The following is a 22,015-nucleotide window of genomic DNA, read 5'->3' as shown; positions in this document are numbered from 1 at the left end:
ACGATATTTTAAAAAATTATCTGCGAGCTGTTAACCGTCTCTATAATATATTCGTATACATAGAGTTAATAATATTTTAGTATTTTAATTCTTTTTTGAAGTTTTCTTTGACGAAAAAATTAAAAAAAAATTAAATAGAAAAGATCAAGTATAAAATAGTTTTCATATTAATTACCATATTAATATAAATTTTTTTCTATCACATCGAATAATGTCTATATAAAATTTATAATATACTAAATACTCTATATTTACGTATTTATATTAATGATTATTCCCATAAATAAGATTCGCACAGTTTATTCGATTTTAACCTTTTATTTTGTAATCTCGAGACCTCCACCAAGAACCCGTAAACACCCTGCAGCACCAACCAGACACACATCACCAGCACCTTCTGCATCACGCCACATCCCTGACTATTCAGCAGCACAGTCCGCAAAGCAACCAGCAGAAACGCCAGCACCCTCAGCATCTACTGCATCAAAATGCAACCCCCTTGACGACCCTGGAACAGCACCAGCAACAACACAGCCCTCAGAGCGCCCAACAGACGCGACCTTACTCGACGTCTTCGAGCTCCTGCGGTAGCACCGACGGTCTGGACGTGCTCCTACCGAAATCCCTATTACTGTCGGGATACCCGTCTCACCATCACCACCACATGCCACCGGACTCGACGTCGTCGACCTTGAACGAGGCCGGCGGCGTGATCATGTACCCGAATTGTGGTTTCAACAATAACGAGAGCTACAATGCCGCGGCGCTTCAGCACCACGACGGTTATCAGCAAGGCCATTCTCAGGTGCACCATAGCAACGGCAACGGAACGGTGAAGCATTCTCATCACCATCACTTGGAGGCCTCGTCGGCCGGTTATACCAGCGTGATAGTCGACTCTCAGCAATACAGTCCTAGCACGATTCCTCAAGAACTACAGGCGCACCAGCCGGCGCCGGTGAGCGGCAGTACACCGCCGCTGCACCAACAACCTCATTACGAAACGCGTCATCAGTTTGTTCACTGACATCAATTCGAGGTGCCCTGCGCGTAGCACTTCAATGCCGCTTGCGACGATGGCGCGTGCGGGCATCATCATCATCATCATCAGCAGCGTCATTGCGCAACATCAGAGTGCTCCGGAGAGCAATATGCTGGGCATCATTAACGCAATTCTATCTTCTCTCGAATGTAAATACCATAGACGTGTAAATGATTTTTCATCTATTAATAATGTATATACGATAATGATTACGTCGATCCACGAAGACTGACTGGTGCTTGTGCCAATCGACCAAAGAAATTTTGCGCATTCTTTTTATCGAAAAATTAGTATTATATTTTTAATCATGCTTATTTAAATGCGAGTATCCAGTAGAGATAGAAGAGCGAAAATTGTAAATATATCTAAACGCGTAGTGCAAAATCTAATATTTCAACCGTCGCGAGATATTTTATTACGAATAGAGATTATTATGTCGTAGATCGTACTATGTATAAATTCTCGTATGTGTAATCGGCCTCGAAATAACTACTCGAAATCTGACAATTTTTTTTTTAAAACATTTTTCTGGGACAAGAAGAAAAAAAATGTTTCGATTATTTTAACGCCGATTATACACGCACAGCGCAGGCCTGATTATTTATATCAATGTAAAGTGTGAGATTTCACAGCGAGAATCACGGTTATGTCCGTGTCAAGCATTGTAAATATTGTAAAAGTGTAGTGTTGTAATAGTATAGTGTTATATGTACATACGTACATACAAGAAAGTATATCATATTTTCCTCTGAAGAGAAAACGGCGCTTTTTATTTATTTTCCCCACTTCTATACCTTAAAATCACGCATGTATAATGTTTCATATACGCGTATAAGTAAAATATTAAATAAGATAACTCAATTTTTTTCTCGTTAAAAGAAATCCACCGGCGACGTTTATAAAACTTCTGGACAATTAATTTAAATTATTAAAATCTTATACATTAAAGATTAAAAATTATTAAAATTGAGAAAAAATAAAATAAAATATTGAACAGCGAATAAAGGAGATATTAAAAAAAAATTCTTACTGAAGCAGTTGAACGTTTCAAGCAATTCAGTTGTGCGAATTCTCACGCTCAAACTACTCGGATTTGCATTTTCTATCGAATGCATATTATGCGATAAAAAAACGAAAATAACAAGATCGAACGAGCAATTTATAATGGGGTAACGATCGTCATTTAAACTACAGCTTCGCGAGATTCTCACGATTAAATTAAGAGCGACAAACGAAAACGCGGACAAAAGCGATTCGCATTGTACAGCATCCAGCGGGGATCTCTCATCCCACAAACACGACGAGGCAGCGATTCTGCTTTTCTGCTGCGCGACCCCAATTGTTACTCGGCCAGGGCAAACAATAAATTAATTGTGTCTCGCACGATCGGCTAGCTTTCGGCGATCGTGTGCTTGCTGGCATGACGTCTCTAAAGAGGCACGTGCCACTTTATAATCGTCATTCGGTTTCTCTCTCTCGCGCGCGCTCAAAGGAAGCGTGCAAAAAGATCGGAGTCATTACTTTCCCTAAAGTCGATTTATTCCACCACGAATAACGTACCGTTTATTTCTTTTAAAATTGCAGTCAAGAGAAAATGCAAAGGAGATGTTAATTATACTTGTTTAAAATCTTAATATCAACCTTAATTGCAAAATATTAAAATAATTTACTGTTAATCAAAGGTTAATAGAAAAACGTCCAAGAGCTTTCCATGGAGCTTGATTTTTTTTTTCTTTTTAACGAGTGGTTTCATGGGTTTAATCATTGAGACGAATACTTTTAAAATTTTACCAGACGTCACATGTGAGATCGATCTCAAAGGAAATATCTCAAACGCACAGCCACCGCGGCGCAAGCCCTAAACCGGCACCGCAGGTGGTATTTGACAGCCGAGACTTTCTGTAACGACTGATCGCACAATTTCGCAGAATCGTGGTCGCGTCCCATTCATCGGACGAAGAATTTAACGAGCCGCACGCGACTTCGCGCAACCTCGACACGTCGCACACGACCGATAATGGCACCCCTCGTGAAGTATCCCGCCTCTAATGTTCTCGTTATACCCGTGCCGCGACTGATGTTCTTTCATCCGTATTTATTTTTAAACACCGCGACAAGTACTTGACAAAATCACGGAAGAATTGATCCATAAGAAAATTGCGAGTATAAATTTTTTTATTAAAAAAAAAATAAAATAAAATAAATTCCAAAAATATACGCGAAAAAATGTAATAGATGGGTAACCCGCTCGCAGAAGAATAGAACTATGAATAGCCGGGGTCGAACAGTGTAGACTGCATAATTACTACAACGGCCGGTTTTGTTTCTCTCGCCGCGTTTCTTCCCGTCGCTCGTAAAAATATGAGAAGCCTTAAATTTTTATACGTCTCCGCACCGCGCGTATGCCTCCACCGTAAAACGGTACGAATACCGTACACAAACACCCAGCCACAAAAATAATGAGGCCACATACGGCCGGGCATTGCAACAATTCATTTTTATAATTGTTTCTTGTCCCTAACAACTTTATACATTTCCTTCGTTGTTCTTTCTTCGCGCAAATAAAAAAAATAAAAATCAATTTTATTGTTCAACAGACGAGTTTGTAAATTAAATTGTATGTACGTATGTTCCCCTTAGAGTAATATTTTTTTTACATTTAATTTATGTCGATCGTGATTTACTTTCTATCTCTAAATTAAATTGTATTTTGCTTAAAGAATTTTTGTATTTTATATCATTTTTTCTCTTTTTCACTAAAATGAACAAAGTTCTTTGAGTACGAAGAATAATATTACGCGTGACACTCCCCTAAAGAACGACATATACATCGGCTGTGCCGGGGATATCGCTGAAGTGGCTATTATTCCCGGCGATTAGGGATATAAACGCGGATTTGGACTACAGGGAGGGATTTTAACTAAACACTTGACAGGTTGCGTGCGCTATAAAAACGTTTCCGTCGCGGGGTGTGGTATTTGTTTATCGTTAAGATACGGATTATGGAGATTTGTGGAGATGCGACGCGAGCCGCAATGCTTTTTATGAATCAGAACCAAGGTTCGCATGGAAATAACGTAAACAATTGCGATTATAAGCTGACGTTTGAACTTAATTATACAAATTGAGACAAATTTTACTTGCGGGAATGCTTTCAATCTCCGATATTCTCATAAAATATAGAAAGTTGCATATGGAAATTCTTTATCGGAATTAATTTGCGATAACATGCTCGACGGAAAATTAACAAAGTCAGAGAAGGTAACCGCGAACAATGGAACATTTTCGACGCGATTCCTACGGACGAATTACCTCGCAGGGCGAGAATCGCGCTGGTCTGAGGCGATCCTTGGCGCTGCCAGTAAATCTGACGTGCAGCTGAGAAAAGGTAAGGGTGGTTGTGCCAGGTTCCGGTGAACCCGTCGTATACACCCGTACGAATACACGCTTACGGGTTATGCACGTACAGGGCGGCGTGCGAGCGTGTGTCGGCGGCGGACCTGCGCGCAATTGGGGGCGAAGGGTCCGCTTTAACGGAGTCGCACCCTCGGTAACCAGGGCGACGGCACGTAACGCCGCCCACAATCCCCGGGCTGTCTTGTCCGACGTGTTTGCTCGATGATTTTATACCAATTACGGCCTATCCCCGTGCCATTGCCTACACATACTACCGGCACGGCCGGCCGCCGCCATCATAGGTTCCCGCGCTCGACTCAACCACTTCCGGAACGGAAGCCACCTTCATCAAGACTACAGGATTAGCTCTGCCGAGGTCGAATGTTTATTATTGACATCGCCGTCGGTTCCGTCGAATATTGAAATATCGACGTTACCTTTGGTCTCGATAAGAAAGCGTTTACGTCTTTAGATATCGAAATCAATTTATATTCTTACAGCCTGCCGAAATATTTTAAATATATCATTGGAACACCTGTTGCTTTGAATTAAAGTCTAATTGAGACCGTAATATGTGTGGGACGATTATAAAATTTAATCAAGATTTGTAGGAATTAATGACGAACAAGTATTTCGCTACCTTGCCCAAGTATCGCGACAAATCAATTTATAAACTTTTCAAATTGGACACAAAAAAGAAAAAATAATTTTAATTGAATTCATTGCATACATTAATTTTAATTGAACGTATGGCAAGGAATATATGTTTAAATTAATAATTTACAATAATAAACGATACGCGGTACAGAAAAATGTGTTCGATATGTGCGCTGGAAAATAATCAATTATATTTCCATGTAATTATATATGTATAATCGTAGATGAAACGATTCTTTCATTTCTGTTTATAATTCGGTAACTTAATTGAACTAAATTAATTATTTTGTTGGTTGAACATATTAAATAAATTCATAATAATAAATCCTAATTCGAATTCAACTAAAATATTAATTCTACATATTATACAACACAATTAATTATTTTCCTGTTCGTATATTTCTAAATTTATGTTATCTTTGGTATTGCATTAAATTCAATTATTACATCGTGATCTACAACGGCTAGGATTCTTGTGAATCAATGTGGAGTCCTAAAAATAATATTGAGTCGACTAGTATATCTCACAAAGTCTAGCATCAACCTTTTCTTCTCTATTAAAAAAAAAAAAAAAAAAATATTGCCTTTTAACGCAAAAGAATTATGCATCTCAAAAGTTTCCCAGTCTTGCAGAAAGTGCGATTCCTTCGATAGTACAATGGATATTTTCTCTACAACGTAAAATGTAAGCGGAGACATCTAAACGTTCACTGATCAACTTTCAACATTTCCGACGAACCAAGGCGGCCGATAAAATAGACAGCGTTGAAAAGCCTCACGCGCAGAATTTTAATATACTAATATGCAAACGAATGATCCCATTCACGTGTCATCTCGTCATTTCTATTGCCTCTCGATGTGTCTAATAATTTTTATATCAATAACGTCAACGGGAATTTTATCAATTTTGAATACGATTTTACATCGAAGCGAAAAGTCGTGAGAACGTTTAACGCTTAAATGAAATATACATCTAAAGTCTACGTAAAGTCAACAAGAGAAATGAAACTTATGATGATGAATAATATGCATTAAGCAATAAGTTACGGAGGAATGTTTATACGTTAACAAGAAAATATTAATAATAATAATAATTGAATCTTGCTAATAACTTAAATCAATATTGCATTACTTAGTACTCTATTGGGTTTAATAATTAATTAATTGATCCGAGTGAACTGCATCAAGACGAGAATCGATCATTTTATATTCAAATTTTGTTTTCCTTTTTTTTCTTTAATCAAAATTTCGATCGAGCTTCGTGGTACGTTCCGTAAGGGATGCTTTTGTTCTTGCCAAACTCGTCTTCGAAGTTGTCGGCACCGCTGTACATGGAGAAGCCACGACGAGAGAGTAATTCGCCAGGCACGATCGTGGGGTTGGTGTAACAAAAATCTGCCATCATATTCGTCTGCCTGTTCAATTGGTTGGACCTAAATCAATTATCAGTTTTAACCGCGGCGATCGAAGTGTTGACGGAAACCGAGAGGAATGAGGAATTCGACGGAGACAGATTATCTTGGAAAACATAATTCAAATCGATCGCCGATTAAATAAGATGAGGATAATGCAACGAGAAGTCTATCGGACATCGAGCAAAGGAAACTGGTATCTTTGACATTAGTAACGAGCGACTAAAGGAACTGCGAAGACTTGGACTTGAAAAAGGAATATCTACAAGTTTCGTGTTAGAAGTTTTGAAGCTGAAAGAGGATTTAGAGACATATTTTCGGCACAAATTGTGAAAAGAAGGTAAATCGACGAAACAAGAAGGCTAACTCTACGTAACAAGGGATACTCACAACTTATTCTCACGCGCAACAATCGGGACGAAACTAAATTAAGAAATTATAATTCGAAATGCATCTCTCTCTTTCTTTGTGTTGAATTGTCGCGAAAAAAAGAAAGACTAGTAATCGCACTAATTACAACAAAGTTTTCTTGATCATTATTACTGCTGTGCATTCTTGGGCGAGATAAGCGGAATAATGTCGACAATAAAGATACGCTATCAGTGATTTCGTCGTCGGCTACGTGACTCACAAAAGCACCGTGCGTATTTTCATTTTTACGGTTGAAATGCAAAATTGTCTCTGCCTCTGTTGCAGATACGTACACGTATGTCAGGTGTTTTTTTTTTTCTATTTTCCTTTCGCCGTGCACAGGTGCACCGCTAAGTGAAGCAATCAAATAATCACGATAAAGTATCGGTTTGCTTGCGCGCAATATTCGATAATCAAACGTTACAACGGTACTCGTAAATATAAACTAAGGAAAAAAAAAAGTTTTCCAACGTACAATTTTCGTGCCTTCAAAAAATGAACTGTTACAGAATCATTAATTACAATTTAAAAAAATTTTACTGAATTACGCGATATTTAAAAAAAAATCGTCCAAAAATGCAGAAATGCGAAACAAGCTGTTATCCAAAGGGTACTTATTTTACAAAAACATTCTACTACACAGACTTTTAAAACCGGATGTTTCGCACGAGTATACTTAGGGAAATACGTTGCCGACAATTTGCAATCGAACAGCAATATGTATTTAGCTACGGTACGACTTACAATTAACGTAGACATTTTTTTAAATATGTTATGACGTACGTAATCTTTGTGCGAGATTTCAATTTGCATAAAATATACGTATACTTGCCACCGAGAGAGAAGGAATAAATTCTACAATTTACGATATCTTGACTAACGTTTACGACCGATGACAATTCAAAATAATTAATATTTAATAGATATTAAATATTATTATATGAATCGTGCAATCGACATCGTCAATCGTCGTCCCGATTGCTGACGGAGAGGATGTATTACTCACCCGTCCTCGGCTAATCGATTTACTTTCACGAGTAGCATGATCACCAAAACGAAAAGTACGATAAGCGCGGCAGTGCCGATACCGCACGCTATGTAAAAATACAGCGCCAATTCTTCGACGTCAGTTGCCTAGAAAGAAGATTCAGAGTCACTTTTCCTTTAAAAATACAAAAAAAAAAAAACCAAATCCATGCCGAATGAAAGCCAAAGATCGATCACTCGTGAGAAGACCAACGCTTGAAAAAAAAAACCAGCCCGTTCGTCTGTCCGACGTCGTGGAAAGTATCACGATACCGGCGAATAAGCATTAGTTAAAGCGACGAAGCGAAAGTTTCAAGTAACGAGATTATATCGAAAACGAGAATGCAAGATTGTGGATGGAATTTCTGTTGTGAGCGCGGCCGATATCCGCTTCCTCCGAGGTTTCGTAAACAGCGTTTGTAATTCCAGCGATCATCGATCAACGATTGCGTTAACGGAGACGGGAACGGCGGAGGTTAATTCTCGAATCGCAATAGCGTTATAATAATAACGCTATCGTATTTACAATCGGGATCTCATGAAATTCTCCATTTGACGCGATTTCATCGACCTGTTCGCGCCAGTTCCGACCTTGCGTGCACACGGCTACGTCTCTAATAACGAGGCTCGCGAACGGACGTGATCAATTACGATAAAAGATTGGCTAGAATCTGAATATCTCGTATTTTGTTCGAAGAAAAACGAGGGAATGCGAGAGAAGAGAATGAATTGCGGATAACTGAGCACCACGTGAGGTTCAAACGCATACCTTTTCAACTATCTAAACGTTAATTCACACATGCATTTCTTATCATTCTTCAGAAACCTAATCATCGGGTTACACCATTATAGGAATATTTGTTCGTTGATAGTTTTATCAGATAGACCGAAAGAAGGTAGAATACCATGTACATGCATTTTAATTGCGTTAATACTCGGTTGAGTTAAGAAAAAAAAAAAAAAAAAAAAAAAAAACAACAAACATGCTACTACGTATTTTTCTGTTTTAATTATTAACGGTGAGGTGTGCATCAAATGCAGATACGTTAGAACGGTTAGAATTATCTAAATCAGAAGCGTAATCTCGTAAGGACTTGCATAATGTTACGTGCGACTTACTGTTTTTATACAGCCTACGTGAAAGTGATGAATTTATTTTTATTCCTGTCAACACGGAGATTAATTAGAGATCACCAGATGTGAAGACTTACCACGGATATACCGAAGAATATCAGTCCTGCCATGAGGCTTACGCAGATAGCATAACTGTTTCAACGTCACTTTGATGATTGATAAACCGACGTGCACTGTTTACGATACCTGAGCAAAAGTCGAGTAAATATCTTTTTTTACGGGAAAACGAGGAGAGAAGAAAAAAAAAGAAAAAAAAAGGTAGGTGCCTGTACGTTGACGCCTTGAGCACACTCGCGAGAACGATTTGCGGTCAGGGACCGTGCGATCGACCTCGGGATCATTCGTGAGATATGTAAACACCGAAAGTGGGAGAAAACTACCATGTTACTTACCATCGTGAACATGAATTAAAGCCGAATTCGCAAACGCCGTCCTGGCATGCTCCGCACGCAAACGCTGTCTACGTAAGGTGTCGCATCTGCCCGAGATACCTTTATCAAGCCGTTATCGCGATTTACCCGCGTATCTACTAAGAGGCGGTGACATTGTGAATTTCACGATGCTGGGAAATAACCGGGTTACACCTGGCCCACGCGGCTAATCGCGAGGAAAAATCAGACCGCGGCTCGAGAGGATCGCGAGAGGATTCGACCGTCGGCCGCCGCCGAACAGTGGCAGGGTTGATAAGCGAAATCGCGATAAGGTACCGACGAAGAGGCTACGGAAAGAAAGAGAACGGGATATTACGTGGAGAGAGAAAAAAGAAGAGGACAAGCCGAGGAAGAACAGGATCGCGCGGTAGCGGTCGGTTCGCCGATCTAGGTACGACAGGTGCGGCACGACCGGCTAGTTAAACGAGCACTACGCAAAACCGCCGGGAACGAGTCGAGGCGAAGCCGGCGGTGCCCAGCTAAGCAACGAACGCTGATAAACCCCTTCCTGCGATCGCGGGTGTGTACACACGTGTGCAACTTGCGTGTCGCCGCCGAGACATCTGCGCGGCCTCCTCCGCGCTCTCGCCCACGGAGACGCGCGTCTCGCGAGGTGTCCTGTACCTAAGCGAGAATGCTCGATTACGTAATACACTAATAATTCTTGCTCGTTCGTCAGGCATCGATAACTTCGCTAATATTTAATCAAATGTCTCGCAGTGACGTTAAACCGTGATGCAAACCGCAATAAGATGATAGGTCGTCAACTAACGAACCGATGCATTACAAATATTTGGAAACTTTGTTATACCTGAAGAGGGTTATCAATTTTATTTCTAGTCACCTAAGTACTGGATTGTATCTCGCAAATGTTAATATCATTGAGTACTTTTTTTCCCCACCCAAAAAAAATTAAAGTAATAAGAGATAAAATCTTGGCTAGAGAAATTAATGTAACGAGGCGTAGGATATAATTTTCAGGAAAAACTAGGAGCGTGATTCTCTTTGAGGAGCACAAAAATAAATCTATTAAAAACATAGAGATGAGAGCATATGAAAGACACTTCGTTTGCGCCTGTTATTAACGCAGGAGCGTTAAATAGTTTTATTTATTATTAATTACAAAATTATATCCTACGGACGGTGGAAATATTTCAAAGTACAAACGTAGCACTTTGGTAATATTCTGTATGTAAAAAGTATATACATGTACTATATATATGGCGTATCGAACGTGCGGGTATGGAAAACAAACGCACGTGGGTTTCCCTCCACAAACCACGCACAGCTGCGACAACGTTGCAGCTGTAAATATGTATACGTCATGCACCCGCGAATGTGTTAAACCAAGCTGCCATCCGCAGCTTTAACAAATTCTATTCTAACTTTCCCTTTCGCTTGGACGATGTACCGTCGTTGTCAAGCACGTTACGTTATTGTCAAACGTTATAATCGCATTTAATTCTTACGTTGAGACTAGCAGAACACCGATACCATACCGTTGAAACTAACAGACTGCTTAATTAACTCAAAGCAATATGGTACCATTAAAATTTTCCAAAAAATAGACTCTGTTCTCACGCAATAGTTGTTCTGTTTTAAATTTTAAATCTTGTTCGTTCCCAAAACTTCCCAAAATTTTCAGTATCAAAAATTCTAGAGAGCGAAATCGCAACAGCTACTGTATTGTTCTTCTTAGTGTTGTAAGTAAATGTAACATTTAGTTCTTATACGCACATCTTTGATAAAACGTTGAGTGATTTGAACACTCAAATTGCAACATTTAAAATAAATCTTATACGTCGATGAGGATAATATTTTTATCCCTTGGTGGAAATATATGAAGGCTCATGAGCAAATGCAATATGTAAGGAAGAAACATACAAAGACTCACGTATAAGTAGTAAGGAATAGGACAGGTAGATCCAAAGGGACAGAACCATAAACCTCTTCTGGTACCATCTCTTATGTGGTGACTTAGGAAGGCAGCTAGCATCACCCAGGATATATGTTCTAGTAGAAGAGAGTGAAATGTGTAAGAGAGTGAGATGAAAAGTATCCATAATACAATGGGAACGGTGGTGCAATGTAGAAAAGGCCGCTTTGGCAAATGCGTGGCATCCTGAAAGAACAAGATTATAATTAGAACTAATGATTTATGCACAAAAGTAAGTTACAATTAGAAGACAGATCAAAATTGGACATTAAAGTCAACATCTATGCTAGTACAACGTTGAAATATCTTATTAATAAAGTCCATAAGTGTACAGGAGCCTAATTACGTTATGGATACGTTGTGAACTTGTTATCGCTCCAAATTCCAAGGTCAATTCCCGAAACTAATTAGCAAGTAATTTGCGTGCAATGCTCACATGAATGTGCCAACTGCGCGCTGCGATAAAATGATCCAAGTCGATGAAGGACGCCAGCAAGAAGCAAGAAAGTATGCTCTTCAGATTGCGCACGACTGACTTCCGCGAGAGGACGACGATCAACGTCCATGTCAAGCCGCCCACCGTAGCGTGCGTCGCGTTATCAAACAACGCACGTGCCGACTCGCTCTTACCGTACCGAAGCCCGAAGTCACCGAGAATAGAGCAAGCGCCGATCGCACAAGTTAGAAGCGCACGCGACCAAAGCTCACGCCACATTACGACAACAAGCGCCTCTTCCGTTCGAAGGATACGTCGAGGGCTGTCGCGCAACGATTGCAGCGAAATCACAAATATCAGCTACGCAATACCCGGTCCCGCGACCGACCATCGGACCGTTTACGCTTGTACTCGAAACTGCAACGACTCTGGATATAATTTTACTAGAAGTCATCTGTCCATGCACTTGATTGGTCGCTCGTCAGAGAGAGCTGCGCGCTAATTGGTCGCTCGTCAGAGAGAGCTGCACGCGGATTGATCGCTAGGCAAAGTGAATTGTCATGGCGATATAGGTGCGAAATTCGAATCTTTGAAGAAAGAGAAATGGCGAGAGGGAGAAGACGTGGAAGAGGCGAGAGGATTCTTTTTTCTCTCACAGTACATCTGACATTCTATACTTTGCTACTCTGCTACTCTGCATGTGGTTTCGACGGTTTTGACGGCTTTAGACAGTTTCGACAGTTTCGACATTCAATAGTCTACAAGTGACTAACCTAATCTATAACTATCAAAAGCACGTTGGACTTGCACACTTCTATCTAGATCAGAAGAGCAGATGCATCAAAACGTATGTTTTTGGAGGAAAACATCTTTCCGGCAAGTATTCAGTCATCGTTGTTCTTTGAACTTCAAACAGCAAAATAAAATTAATATAAAAAAGAATTTTTAATTGGCATTTATAGCGTTTAGTTTACAAGTATTAATGCAGTTTGGTTAGGTTAAGATGTTTAGATGTTCTTCTCGTGATAATTGTCGATTAGACGTAACATCACGTTGGGAAAAGTCGAATGAAGCCAATGTTTAATACCTTGCATAGTTGACTTTTAATTATTTTTTATATAAATATAAATAGCTTTATTTATATATAAATATAAAAAAAGCTATGGAATAATATATAAAATTTGCCTCTATCACATAGTTTGTTTTGTATAGATTCATTTTGATAATAAAGATAAAAAATTTATGGAAAAATATTGATATAAACTTTTCTGTTCTATAGAAATGTTCAGGAATATTGTTGTGGGCTTATCTGGAGGTGTTGATAGTGCTGTCACAGCTCTTTTATTAAAGAACAAAGGTAAGATTAGGAAATGTTTATTTTTTTTACTGGTGTGCATTGCCTAAAAAATTTTTTTTTCTAGGGTTCAACATTATTGGAGTATTTATGAAAAATTGGGACATTAGAAATGAAATGGGACAATGCACAGTTGAGAAAGATTACAATGATGCTCAAAGTATTTGTGACAAGTTAAAAATTCCTTTGGTGCAAGTTGATTTTGTTAAAGAATATTGGAATGAGGTCTTTAGGTAATGTAACATGACATTTTGTGAATAACTAGTAAGGTTGTTATAACCATTGACAATCTTATTTTAATTTTGCTCTAATTTTTTTAGTGATCTAGTGGACAAATATCAGAATGGTTATACTCCAAATCCAGACATTTTGTGCAATAAAAACATTAAATTTGATAAGTTTTTTCATCTTGCACGCAAAAAGTTTCAAGCAGATGCAATTGCAATGGGTCATTATGCCCAAACGAGTTTTGGTCCTTACCTAGAAAATTATAAACCTAACACTAGTAAGTATTCTATATTAAGTAAAAAAATTAATGAATTATTTTTTAATGCAATGATAATGTGCTATTGTTAATGATTATATAGATGTGCATTTGCTACAGGCACTTGATGGTAATAAAGATCAAACATTCTTCTTGAGCCAAGTACCGCAACAAACTTTGAGATATTGTATGTTTCCTCTTGGAAATTACTTGAAAAGTGATGTAAAGATGATGGCTATAGAAGCAGGATTGCATCAGATAGCACGGAAAAAAGAAAGCATGGGTATTTGCTTTGTGGGAAAACGAGAATTTCCTGATTTTATCGCAGAGGTAAAAAGGATTTGTTTTTCTGATTTAATATTAATTATTAACTGCTTCCAACAAGGTAAAACGAGAGAGCAAAACAAAACCGAGATTAGTTATGTTGTAATGATTGCAGTACATAAAAGATAAGCCTGGTGACTACATAGATTTGGATAGTGGACTGCGATTAGGTGGACACAATGGTATTCACAAACTAACTATAGGTCAAAGAAGTAAAATTTCCGGGCTTTCTAAGCCTTATTTTATATATACCAAGAATCAGGAGTCGAATACAATTACAGTGGTATGTAATAAAAAAAAAACCAGAATTAAAATTACATCGAAAATATAAGATTTACTAATATTAGTAATTTTCTTGCGACATAGGTACGTGGTACAGATCATCCAGCGTTATATAGCCAGTTTTTGATAACCCAGGAAGTTCATTGGATCAGTGAGGAACCGCGTGAATTGAAATTAAACAACGTCTTGAATTGTAACTTTCGCTTTCAACATAGAAAACCATTGGTTGCATGCAAAGTGTATAAGGTATCCAACGATCGTTTATTAATCCGCCTTGACGCACCTTTACGAGCGATCACAAAGGGACAGGTAATTTATGACGGATGAATGCATTCGTACACCGAAGGATATGGCGTTTTTTGCGGCGACAGCAACTAGCGTACGTAACACTAAGCCGCAGAAGCAGGGAATGAGAGAACGAGAAGAAATCAGTCATCGGCAATCCGGCCGGCGCGGTATGTGCATACATGCGGCACATATGAAACTCTACGCACACGACGCTAAAGTTACGTTCACTAGCTGCCGTCGGCGCAGCAAACGTCTTATCTGCCTTCTATCGTACATTTATATGTCTATTGACGTGCGATAGAGTTGTTATAAAGTGCTTAATCACTTATTTATTTTATCACGTTTAGTTATTTTTTAAACTCAACATATTAATTTGCGATTGATTAACATATTTATAAATTTCAGTACGCTGTTTTATATTGTGGAGAAGAATGTCTGGGGAGCTCAATAATATCGTATCCAGGACCATCTTATTTTACACTTAACCGACAAAATTGTGAATGGGAAAATTATTGCCATAATTTGACAGCATCTTCTAGAGCCTAAACGTGTAGTATGTATAAATATTTTAAGCTTTAATTAAAATAATTAAAATATGTTGTTTTAATATAAATAAATATAAATATTTTAATAAAGTTATTTAAACTTTTATCTGTTTGCAAATACAACAAATACCAATTCTCTGCGTTACATCGCAATGTATCATCGCAAAATTGAGAGACTCAACATTCGTATCTTTTTTCAGTTTGAAATCTGAACATAATTTCCCGTGTTAAAAATCTGACCATATTGGGTGTGAAAAGAGAGGTAGAATTTAACTATAGTCCGTAATATTTTTGATCTCTTACGTTTAATTTGCGCGGTGAGCGGACTAAGGTTAGATTCTCTACCTCTCTTTCTCACACCCAATATGGCCGCGGATTCAACTCGACATTCCCTCTACATCAGTATATGCTCTAAGGTGAAATACGAAGCGGCTTGGATGCCATTTTGATTGTGTGCTCGAGTAAATTCGGCGCGTTACTGACGGCTGCTTGCAAGTATTTAACGGTGATAATTAAACGATTATTTAACGATGCTGGACCACAAGCAGACGGAGCAAGAGTTGACCGATCACGAGGCCGAGCTGTACGACAGGCAGCTTCGCCTGTGGGGCTTAGATTCGCAGAAGCGGTAAGTTCTCTTACGCAGCCCGACTCTTTAACAAATACCGGCGTTTTGCGAAACGGCAAATTGCAAGTGCGATGCATGTAACACGACTATAAGAGATCTTTAGAATAGACGTGTTCGGTCTCTGTTCGTTATTTATCGGTTGCTCGTATGCTTTTCATATACATATATTTTATAATGTGCAAGTGTTTCAGAGCATATTTAGGTCGTGTAGACTTGTTAAACCGCTATTGTTTTTTTTGAACATATTTCGACTGTCCTTTTCACAGATTACGAGCCGCGAAAGTTCTTTTGATAGGATTGGATGGCTTTGGAGCAGAGATTGCTAAAAACATTATTCTAGCTGGTGTCAACAGTGTTACATTTTTGGATCACAGAGATGCAACTGAATTGGATCGTTGCTCACAGTTCTTTATACCGAAAGAAGATATTGGAAAGAATGTAAATATTAACAAATTATATTATTTTGAAAATAATTTGTATGCTGTAATAATTTTATGTTTATAGAAAGCTGAAGCATCATTGGCAAGAGCACAAAATCTGAATCCTATGGTTAAAATTAATGCAGATCCGGGCAAAGTTGATGATAAACCAGACGAATATTTCGGACAGTTTAATATAGTGTGTGCAATGCACTGCACTATCACACAATTGAAAAAAATTAATCGAGCGTGCAGAAATCAAAAAGTCAAATTCTTTGCTGGAGATGTATGGGGAATGCTTGGTTATGTGTTCATAGATTTACAGGAACATGAATATGTAGAGTATGTATATTAAAATTAATAAATTTGGTATATATATATTTATGTTAAAAGTAATTTTTTTAAATTAAATATGATAAATATTTTAGGGATGTAGCAAAAACAAAGAAAGTTATGATACCAGAAGGTGGTGAACCAGTGGGTAAAGAAAAGATTGAAACCATAATAGTTAATGAAAAGCGGACAGATAATTTTGTACCATTTGAGTTTATTCTAAATGCTCCAAAAACATCTTTAGTTAGGGAGGAAGAAATCTACTATTTGATACTGAGTATGTTTAAAATTAAGAAATTTAAAATACAAATTTTATTTAAATGCATATTCTATATAATAATTTTTCTTTCTTTTTTTTTTTTTTAGTATTATTGAATTATCGTGAAAAATATGGCGAAGACCCATTGCCCAGCGAAAGAGATTGTAAAAAATTGAAAAATGAAGCTTCGGCAATTATTAAAAAATATGAGTTGGACGATAAAATAGATAATTTAGTGCAGTATGTATGATACCTTTAAAATACAAATTTATTATTAATTGAAAATTTTATAACAATATTTTTGAAATTGCAGGAGTGATTTGTATGCACAACTCAGTCCAGCGTGCTCTATTGTGGGTGGTATAATGGCTCAGGAAATAATTAAGGCGGCATCGCAGAAACATGCGCCACTTAATAACTTGTTTACATTTAATCCAGCCACGTTGTGCGGAGTTATTTTGAAGTTGGGCTACTAACCAAACATGGTTTGTAGAACAAAGTATACTAAACATTTTTTAATAATACTGTGATACGTCGAATATGCCATTATATTCCCTCATTTATTCTCCTTTTTATACGTGACAAACTATAGAAATTTATTTTGACAGTAGGCAGTCATTAAAAATAAAAATTATACTTGTAAAGAAAATTATGATATGCATATGTTTATACATTTATCTTTAATATGTTTTATGCGAGTAGAAAAAGTTGGAACGTATTGCGCGCATGTCTGACTCATTGTCGAAATTTTCAGCAAGGCAATTTCGAGCTCGCTTTGTGGATTTTTTTCGTGCGCTCTCGAGTGGAAAACACGTCGCGAAATATAAAATGGGGATTGAAAAATTGAAAGGGGAGCCGATTAGGATATGCCTCGTTATGCTTTATCGGCTCACCAACATCATTTTCAAGGGAATGCATTCTACGCGCTTGCACCCTATTTTCCGGAAATTTTTGCGGAAACGTATAGTATGATGTCGCGATAGTACAATTCGCATATATATAAATAATAAATTTTATCGCGTAGTATTGGCAATGATTTATATTAATTTCATGTGAAATATTGCAATTTTCATATTTCTTTTCGTACAAGATTATATGTATATGAAAGATACACGCATTTATGTATGACGTGTGTACTTTGCACACTCGTACAGGCACGGGCGGGTAAAGTGATTGATTCGATCTTTAACTCGGAATTATGATGTATCGTCTTTTCCCGTGCGCACGATGTCTCGTTGCACATCGAGCCTATCACCGTGATATGTAAATACGAGGGTAGGCATGTAAACCGTCTCGCTCGCCTTTCTCATCGCAGGTACAAATGACGTGTTTCTTAACGATGCGGCCACGTGCGTTCACGGCTGTCGAATTATGTCGCGCGACGTTTTATTTCGTGCTCGTCGGGAAACCATTAGCCGGCGCGACACGTAAACGCTTCTTTAATTTGATATTTGGTTGGTATACGACGCTAACGCGAGCCGCGCGTCGAGGGTGATGGGTGGGTTCGTGACGGATTTGCCGTCACGTTTCGACGGGCGCGGCGAATTGCATCGAACTGGCGTTTCATGTAAATTTAATCGTACGATGCCGCTTGAAATTCGCGATCGCCGCGTCGAATTCACTTCATTCCGGCCGGGATTAGGGCCGGGGCTTTTAATTTTTCATTGACGTAGCTTCGCGCGGATTATTCAAGAAATGGGATTACGATATGATGGATCACGTGCCCGCTTGTTTTATTTAAAGAGTTCAATGTGATGTACCAAAGCGATCGATTCATCGTCACGCGCTTTTCTCGTATAGTTTTTTATTACGAATTCGACGACGATGCGTGCTCCCCGGTGGAAAGCATTCGTTCGGCGTGTATCACGAGTTTTATGCGGAAGCACATAAACCGCCGTTAAAAGATATACAATCAAGTACCTTCACGGTTTATACGATCGCGTGATTATTATCTGACTCTAAGTGGAGTAGGAGACGTACTGGTACTTCCCGTGAGTCATGCAAGGAATTTACCGAGGCTACCGTCGTACCCGTTGCAGAATCGATATGACACGTACACAGCCAGGAATGCTAGACGAACTTAAATTCTTCTAGCATTTATTTTATCCACCCTGTTATAGTTTGCATATCGTGTCTTATATTACTTTTATTTCCAGCAGATTTATAATATAAATTTTATTGTGCGAAAAATTTTTATATATAAATTTATTATACATATATTAAAAAAAGAAAAAAAAAAATTAGTATTATCTGTCAAAAAAAAAAAAAAAAATAGTTTTCTCGCGACCTTAAGAAAGCCGGGAGGGATTTGATTAAAAATGTTATTAGAAATGCGTGGGGAACAGACGTGTTACATATCCCGAAACTTACTCCTGAGCACTGTCATATCCTTCGCGCGAAAAAGTTGCCGAAGGGTGCGCCCTTCGCACATTGTACCCGCGCGTTGATTTATGACGCGACGAAAATTATTGCCGCTGTTAAAATACCACCGGGCACATTTATTGACAGACATACGTCGCCCTACGCGGCCTTTTGGCGCGAAGCGTGACGGCCCTCGAAAGGGCTTTAAGCCGATCTTAAGCGCCGAACTGATTGCGCTAACGTTTAGCGTTTTTATTGAAATTTACGCTCCGCTTTTACCCCGCGGTGCCGGAAATGCAACATGAAATTCTGACATTATCGCCAAACGGGAGCTTTTAAATCCCACGTATGGACGCGACGTTTCAAGCAAAAAAGGCTCACGAGTCGCGGAAAAAGCATTGTCACCGCGGCAAAAATTGCGTACGTGCGGCAACTGCTTACGACTTCTTTTGGCGGTGGCGGTTTCTATTTATACCGTGCCGTAACATGTTTTCCGCTTATCAGTATCTTATTGTCGGCGCTGCGCCGGGCTTTCTTTATTAACCTCGTTTGTACGTGGTACGCCGCCGCTGCCGCTTAAAAAAAGGGACCGTGCATTCTGATAACGCGATTGCTGAAGAGAAATGTTCGGGGCAAGTTGCTTCACGTGTAGAATTAAAACGTTATATCTGATAGAAAAAGTTGCGTTTTAATAACGAGAAAAGGAACGGCATGTACGAAATAAACAATGTAAATTTATTACAAATGGTTCAATTTTGATTGAATTGTATAATTAATATTATTTATAAGTATAATTATTTATATTATATCTCGGAAAGCCGAACCTGAGAGGACTTTTACGACGACTTAGGCGTAGTAAAAAGAAAAAGGATCTAATTTTGTTACACCGCTTTCTTATTATGACAATTGTCCCGAAGGCTCGCATGCTTATACGCGCCACGGTATTCCATTACATCGCGTTGTTGGAGCGACTCGTAATGCTTCGAGGAAGGCGCATAGGTGAAATTTCTGCGGGTCCCGGGGGTGGCGTCGCAGAACGCGGAGGGCATAAAAAGATTTCATGGCTCGTTTTCTGACCGAGGGACATAATATTTTTCGTGGCCGGGGCGTTCGAGGCGCGTGGACCTCTCTCCACCTTTTCTCTCTCGCTCGCTGCATTAACAAAATAACGTAATAAAATCTGAGTGCCCTCCATTGCTTTCTGTCCGCTTCCTCCCGCTCCCCCCCTCGCGCTCCCACCCCCCCGAGCCCGTCCTGTCCGTAGCTATCCCTCCATCACCTCTTTCTTCTTTTTCTAGGTGGGTACTCGTAAAGTCCGATACATTGTGCGCCGAGAGTTATATTCGTCATGGCAGTAACCGTCGACGGCGGTGGACACGCGATCGGCGCAAGGATCGATGTCCTGCGATGTCTACGATCACCCCCGGTTGCGGCACGTGACGGTGAGTCGCCTTTTTTGTCCTGATTAATTCACAACCAGCGACGAGTACGAGCACGCCCGCCGTTTCGCTCTGTGACTTATTGACTCCGCCCGACGTTCGTCTTTAACATTTTACCGCGGGCGATTACGGGAAGCTTTCTCGTGTCGTTCGCCAAAATCTCGTACATCAACCACGATAAAGAATATTTGTTTTTTTTTTTTTTCTTTGTCATCGTACTCTAGTATAACCGTGTCTTATTATTTGCGTGCGCGTAAGCACGACCGTGATTCTTCGGGGGGCGATGGTAAAAAATATATAAACGCGCGAAGGGCAGTTTATCTCGTTCTACGAACGTGATGCGCCGCGGCTGTAAAGCTCGTCCGCAATAACCGAGGTTTCTTCTTCCGAGTTCCCCGAGTTATTCGGGAAACGAGGCCGAGAAGGGGTTGCGCCTCCAGGTCGCGACATTAATTTTCGCCCGAGCCCCGTTGCAGCGGCTTCCGAGTTTCGGATTTCGAGCACGCCCCGAGGTACGCGATTCGCCGCGATATTGCCAGGGCTTTACGAGCAGCCATCGGTGCAATTCAGGCAGTTTTTAGGGTCAAACGAATAGCTAATGCAAATACGGCTTCTCGCGCCCGGCATTATTTCACCTCCCCCTTCCGCAGCCGGCCGTTAGTCTGGGCTTCTCGGCGTCGAGGATTCTCCACCCCCCCTTTCCCCCCTTTCTCTTATTTCTTCCTTGCTCCTTCATTCGTCCGTCCGTCCGTCTATCCCTTTCTCCGCCGTTCCCCCCTTTGCAGGCATTACGCGAAATCTTAATGCCCTTCGTTATCAATTAAGACACGGTCGTTGCAATTAATTTCGCGGCGGTCACCCCGTCTCTTCCTCCCTGGAAACGGCAGACGGAAACGGCGTCGTCTTATGCGAAAGGAACTTTCCTTCGCCGCGTGTATATGAATGAGACTGCGCATGTGGCCGAGCATATAACGATCTCCTTGGCGACTATGAATGTAGCTGATTTGTGGAAACCGAGGGAGCATCGGGTTCGTGCAACAATTGCAATTGAGGGTGCACTAAATCAGAAATTCGATGAATGCAAACGACGTCGATTGCGATCGATCGCGTCAGGTTTCAGAACCCGCCGAATCGGGGTGTAATGAGAGTAATCGATTCTTCTGGTCTCGGATAAATCGCGTCCTTCGCGAACTGAGAGTTGTCGCCGTTAAATGACACCGTTGAAAAAATTAAAAGAAAAAAAGAAAATAAAATAAAAAAAAAAAAATAAATAATAAAATGTCGAACGCGCGGTGAAAAGAAATTGAGAGCGGGGGCGAAATTTAGATTAAATTTGAATTAATATGCATGCATGCGCGCGAGTCCGCTTGGAAGCGACGGTGATGGAACGACGAAATCTATCTACCGTTGCCCGGTGA

At 39.6% G+C, this 22,015-nt stretch overlaps 5 protein-coding genes across 11 annotated transcripts in view; 4 read left to right on the top strand and 1 right to left on the bottom strand.

Annotated features, from left to right (window-relative positions):
• Sim (bHLH transcription factor single-minded) overlaps positions 1-1,827 on the top strand; it is a 28,711-nt gene extending 26,884 nt beyond the window's left edge. For both annotated transcript variants that reach the window (XM_070659492.1, XM_070659491.1), the window contains exon 9: positions 336-1,827. In XM_070659492.1, the coding sequence (XP_070515593.1) occupies positions 336-1,027 (692 nt within the window). In that variant the 3' untranslated portion in view covers positions 1,028-1,827. The remainder of the gene's footprint in view (positions 1-335) is intronic.
• Positions 1-12,307, bottom strand: part of LOC139104194 (transmembrane protein 267-like) — a 41,682-nt gene extending 29,375 nt beyond the window's left edge. Inside the window, exons 1-4 of one of the 3 annotated variants that reach the window (XM_070659505.1) lie at positions 11,882-12,307; positions 11,404-11,631; positions 7,925-8,052; positions 5,122-6,528 (exon numbers count right to left, since the gene is read on the bottom strand). In XM_070659505.1, coding sequence (XP_070515606.1) covers positions 6,336-6,528; positions 7,925-8,052; positions 11,404-11,631; positions 11,882-12,160 — 828 coding nt within the window. In that variant the 5' untranslated portion in view covers positions 12,161-12,307 and the 3' untranslated portion in view covers positions 5,122-6,335. Of the gene's footprint in view, positions 1-5,121; positions 6,529-7,924; positions 8,053-11,403; positions 11,632-11,881 lie in introns of those variants that run through there. The other 2 variants (XM_070659506.1, XM_070659507.1) reach the window with 2 other exon arrangements.
• Positions 12,308-12,421: 114 nt separating this feature from the next.
• Positions 12,422-15,681, top strand: LOC139104190 (mitochondrial tRNA-specific 2-thiouridylase 1). Of its 3 annotated transcripts, none has more exons than XM_070659499.1 (9): positions 12,422-12,757; positions 13,161-13,238; positions 13,303-13,468; positions 13,556-13,740; positions 13,823-14,049; positions 14,159-14,326; positions 14,410-14,634; positions 15,019-15,166; positions 15,575-15,681. In XM_070659499.1, exons 2-8 carry the CDS (start codon positions 13,163-13,165, stop codon positions 15,157-15,159), a joined length of 1,188 nt encoding a protein of 395 aa, XP_070515600.1. In that variant the 5' UTR covers positions 12,422-12,757; positions 13,161-13,162; the 3' UTR covers positions 15,160-15,166; positions 15,575-15,681. The 3 variants fall into 3 exon arrangements, with proteins under 3 accessions (XP_070515600.1, XP_070515599.1, XP_070515598.1); XM_070659498.1 differs by lacking the exon at positions 15,575-15,681 and adding an exon at positions 15,359-15,488; XM_070659497.1 differs by lacking the exon at positions 15,575-15,681 and having other exon boundaries at positions 15,019-15,252.
• Positions 15,651-20,899, top strand: Aos1 (activator of SUMO 1). 2 transcript variants are annotated; one of them, XM_070659503.1, is made up of 7 exons: positions 15,651-15,786; positions 16,053-16,224; positions 16,291-16,547; positions 16,634-16,815; positions 16,905-17,037; positions 17,111-17,282; positions 20,457-20,899. In XM_070659503.1, the coding sequence occupies exons 1-6, from the start codon at positions 15,689-15,691 to the stop codon at positions 17,271-17,273; spliced, it is 1,005 nt and encodes a 334-aa protein (XP_070515604.1). In that variant the 5' UTR covers positions 15,651-15,688; the 3' UTR covers positions 17,274-17,282; positions 20,457-20,899. The 2 variants fall into 2 exon arrangements, with proteins under 2 accessions (XP_070515604.1, XP_070515602.1); XM_070659501.1 differs by lacking the exon at positions 20,457-20,899 and having other exon boundaries at positions 17,111-17,446.
• Positions 20,510-22,015, top strand: part of LOC139104193 (very long chain fatty acid elongase 1-like) — a 46,170-nt gene continuing 44,664 nt past the window's right edge. Inside the window, exon 1 of the mRNA XM_070659504.1 lies at positions 20,510-20,600. The gene's annotated coding sequence lies outside the window, so the exon portion shown is untranslated. The remainder of the gene's footprint in view (positions 20,601-22,015) is intronic.

The sequence above is a fragment of the Cardiocondyla obscurior genome, linkage group LG07, assembly GCF_019399895.1.
Source record: "Cardiocondyla obscurior isolate alpha-2009 linkage group LG07, Cobs3.1, whole genome shotgun sequence".
Classification (NCBI taxonomy): domain Eukaryota; kingdom Metazoa; phylum Arthropoda; class Insecta; order Hymenoptera; family Formicidae; genus Cardiocondyla; species Cardiocondyla obscurior.
This window is presented reverse-complemented; position numbering and strand designations above follow the sequence as displayed.

Bases quoted from the DNA above. Each gene is read 5' to 3' on its own strand.
- LOC139104190 (XM_070659499.1), top strand. From the start codon at position 13,163: ATGTTCAGGAATATTGTTGTGGGCTTATCTGGAGGTGTTGATAGTGCT. The intron at 13,469-13,555 runs GTAATGTAACAT...TAATTTTTTTAG, and splicing joins TATTGGAATGAGGTCTTTAG to TGATCTAGTGGACAAATATC. The intron at 13,741-13,822 runs GTAAGTATTCTA...ATGATTATATAG, and splicing joins AAATTATAAACCTAACACTA to ATGTGCATTTGCTACAGGCA.
- Aos1 (XM_070659503.1), top strand. From the start codon at position 15,689: ATGCTGGACCACAAGCAGACGGAGCAAGAGTTGACCGATCACGAGGCC. The intron at 16,225-16,290 runs GTAAATATTAAC...TTATGTTTATAG, and splicing joins AAGAAGATATTGGAAAGAAT to AAAGCTGAAGCATCATTGGC. The intron at 16,548-16,633 runs GTATGTATATTA...TAAATATTTTAG, and splicing joins CAGGAACATGAATATGTAGA to GGATGTAGCAAAAACAAAGA.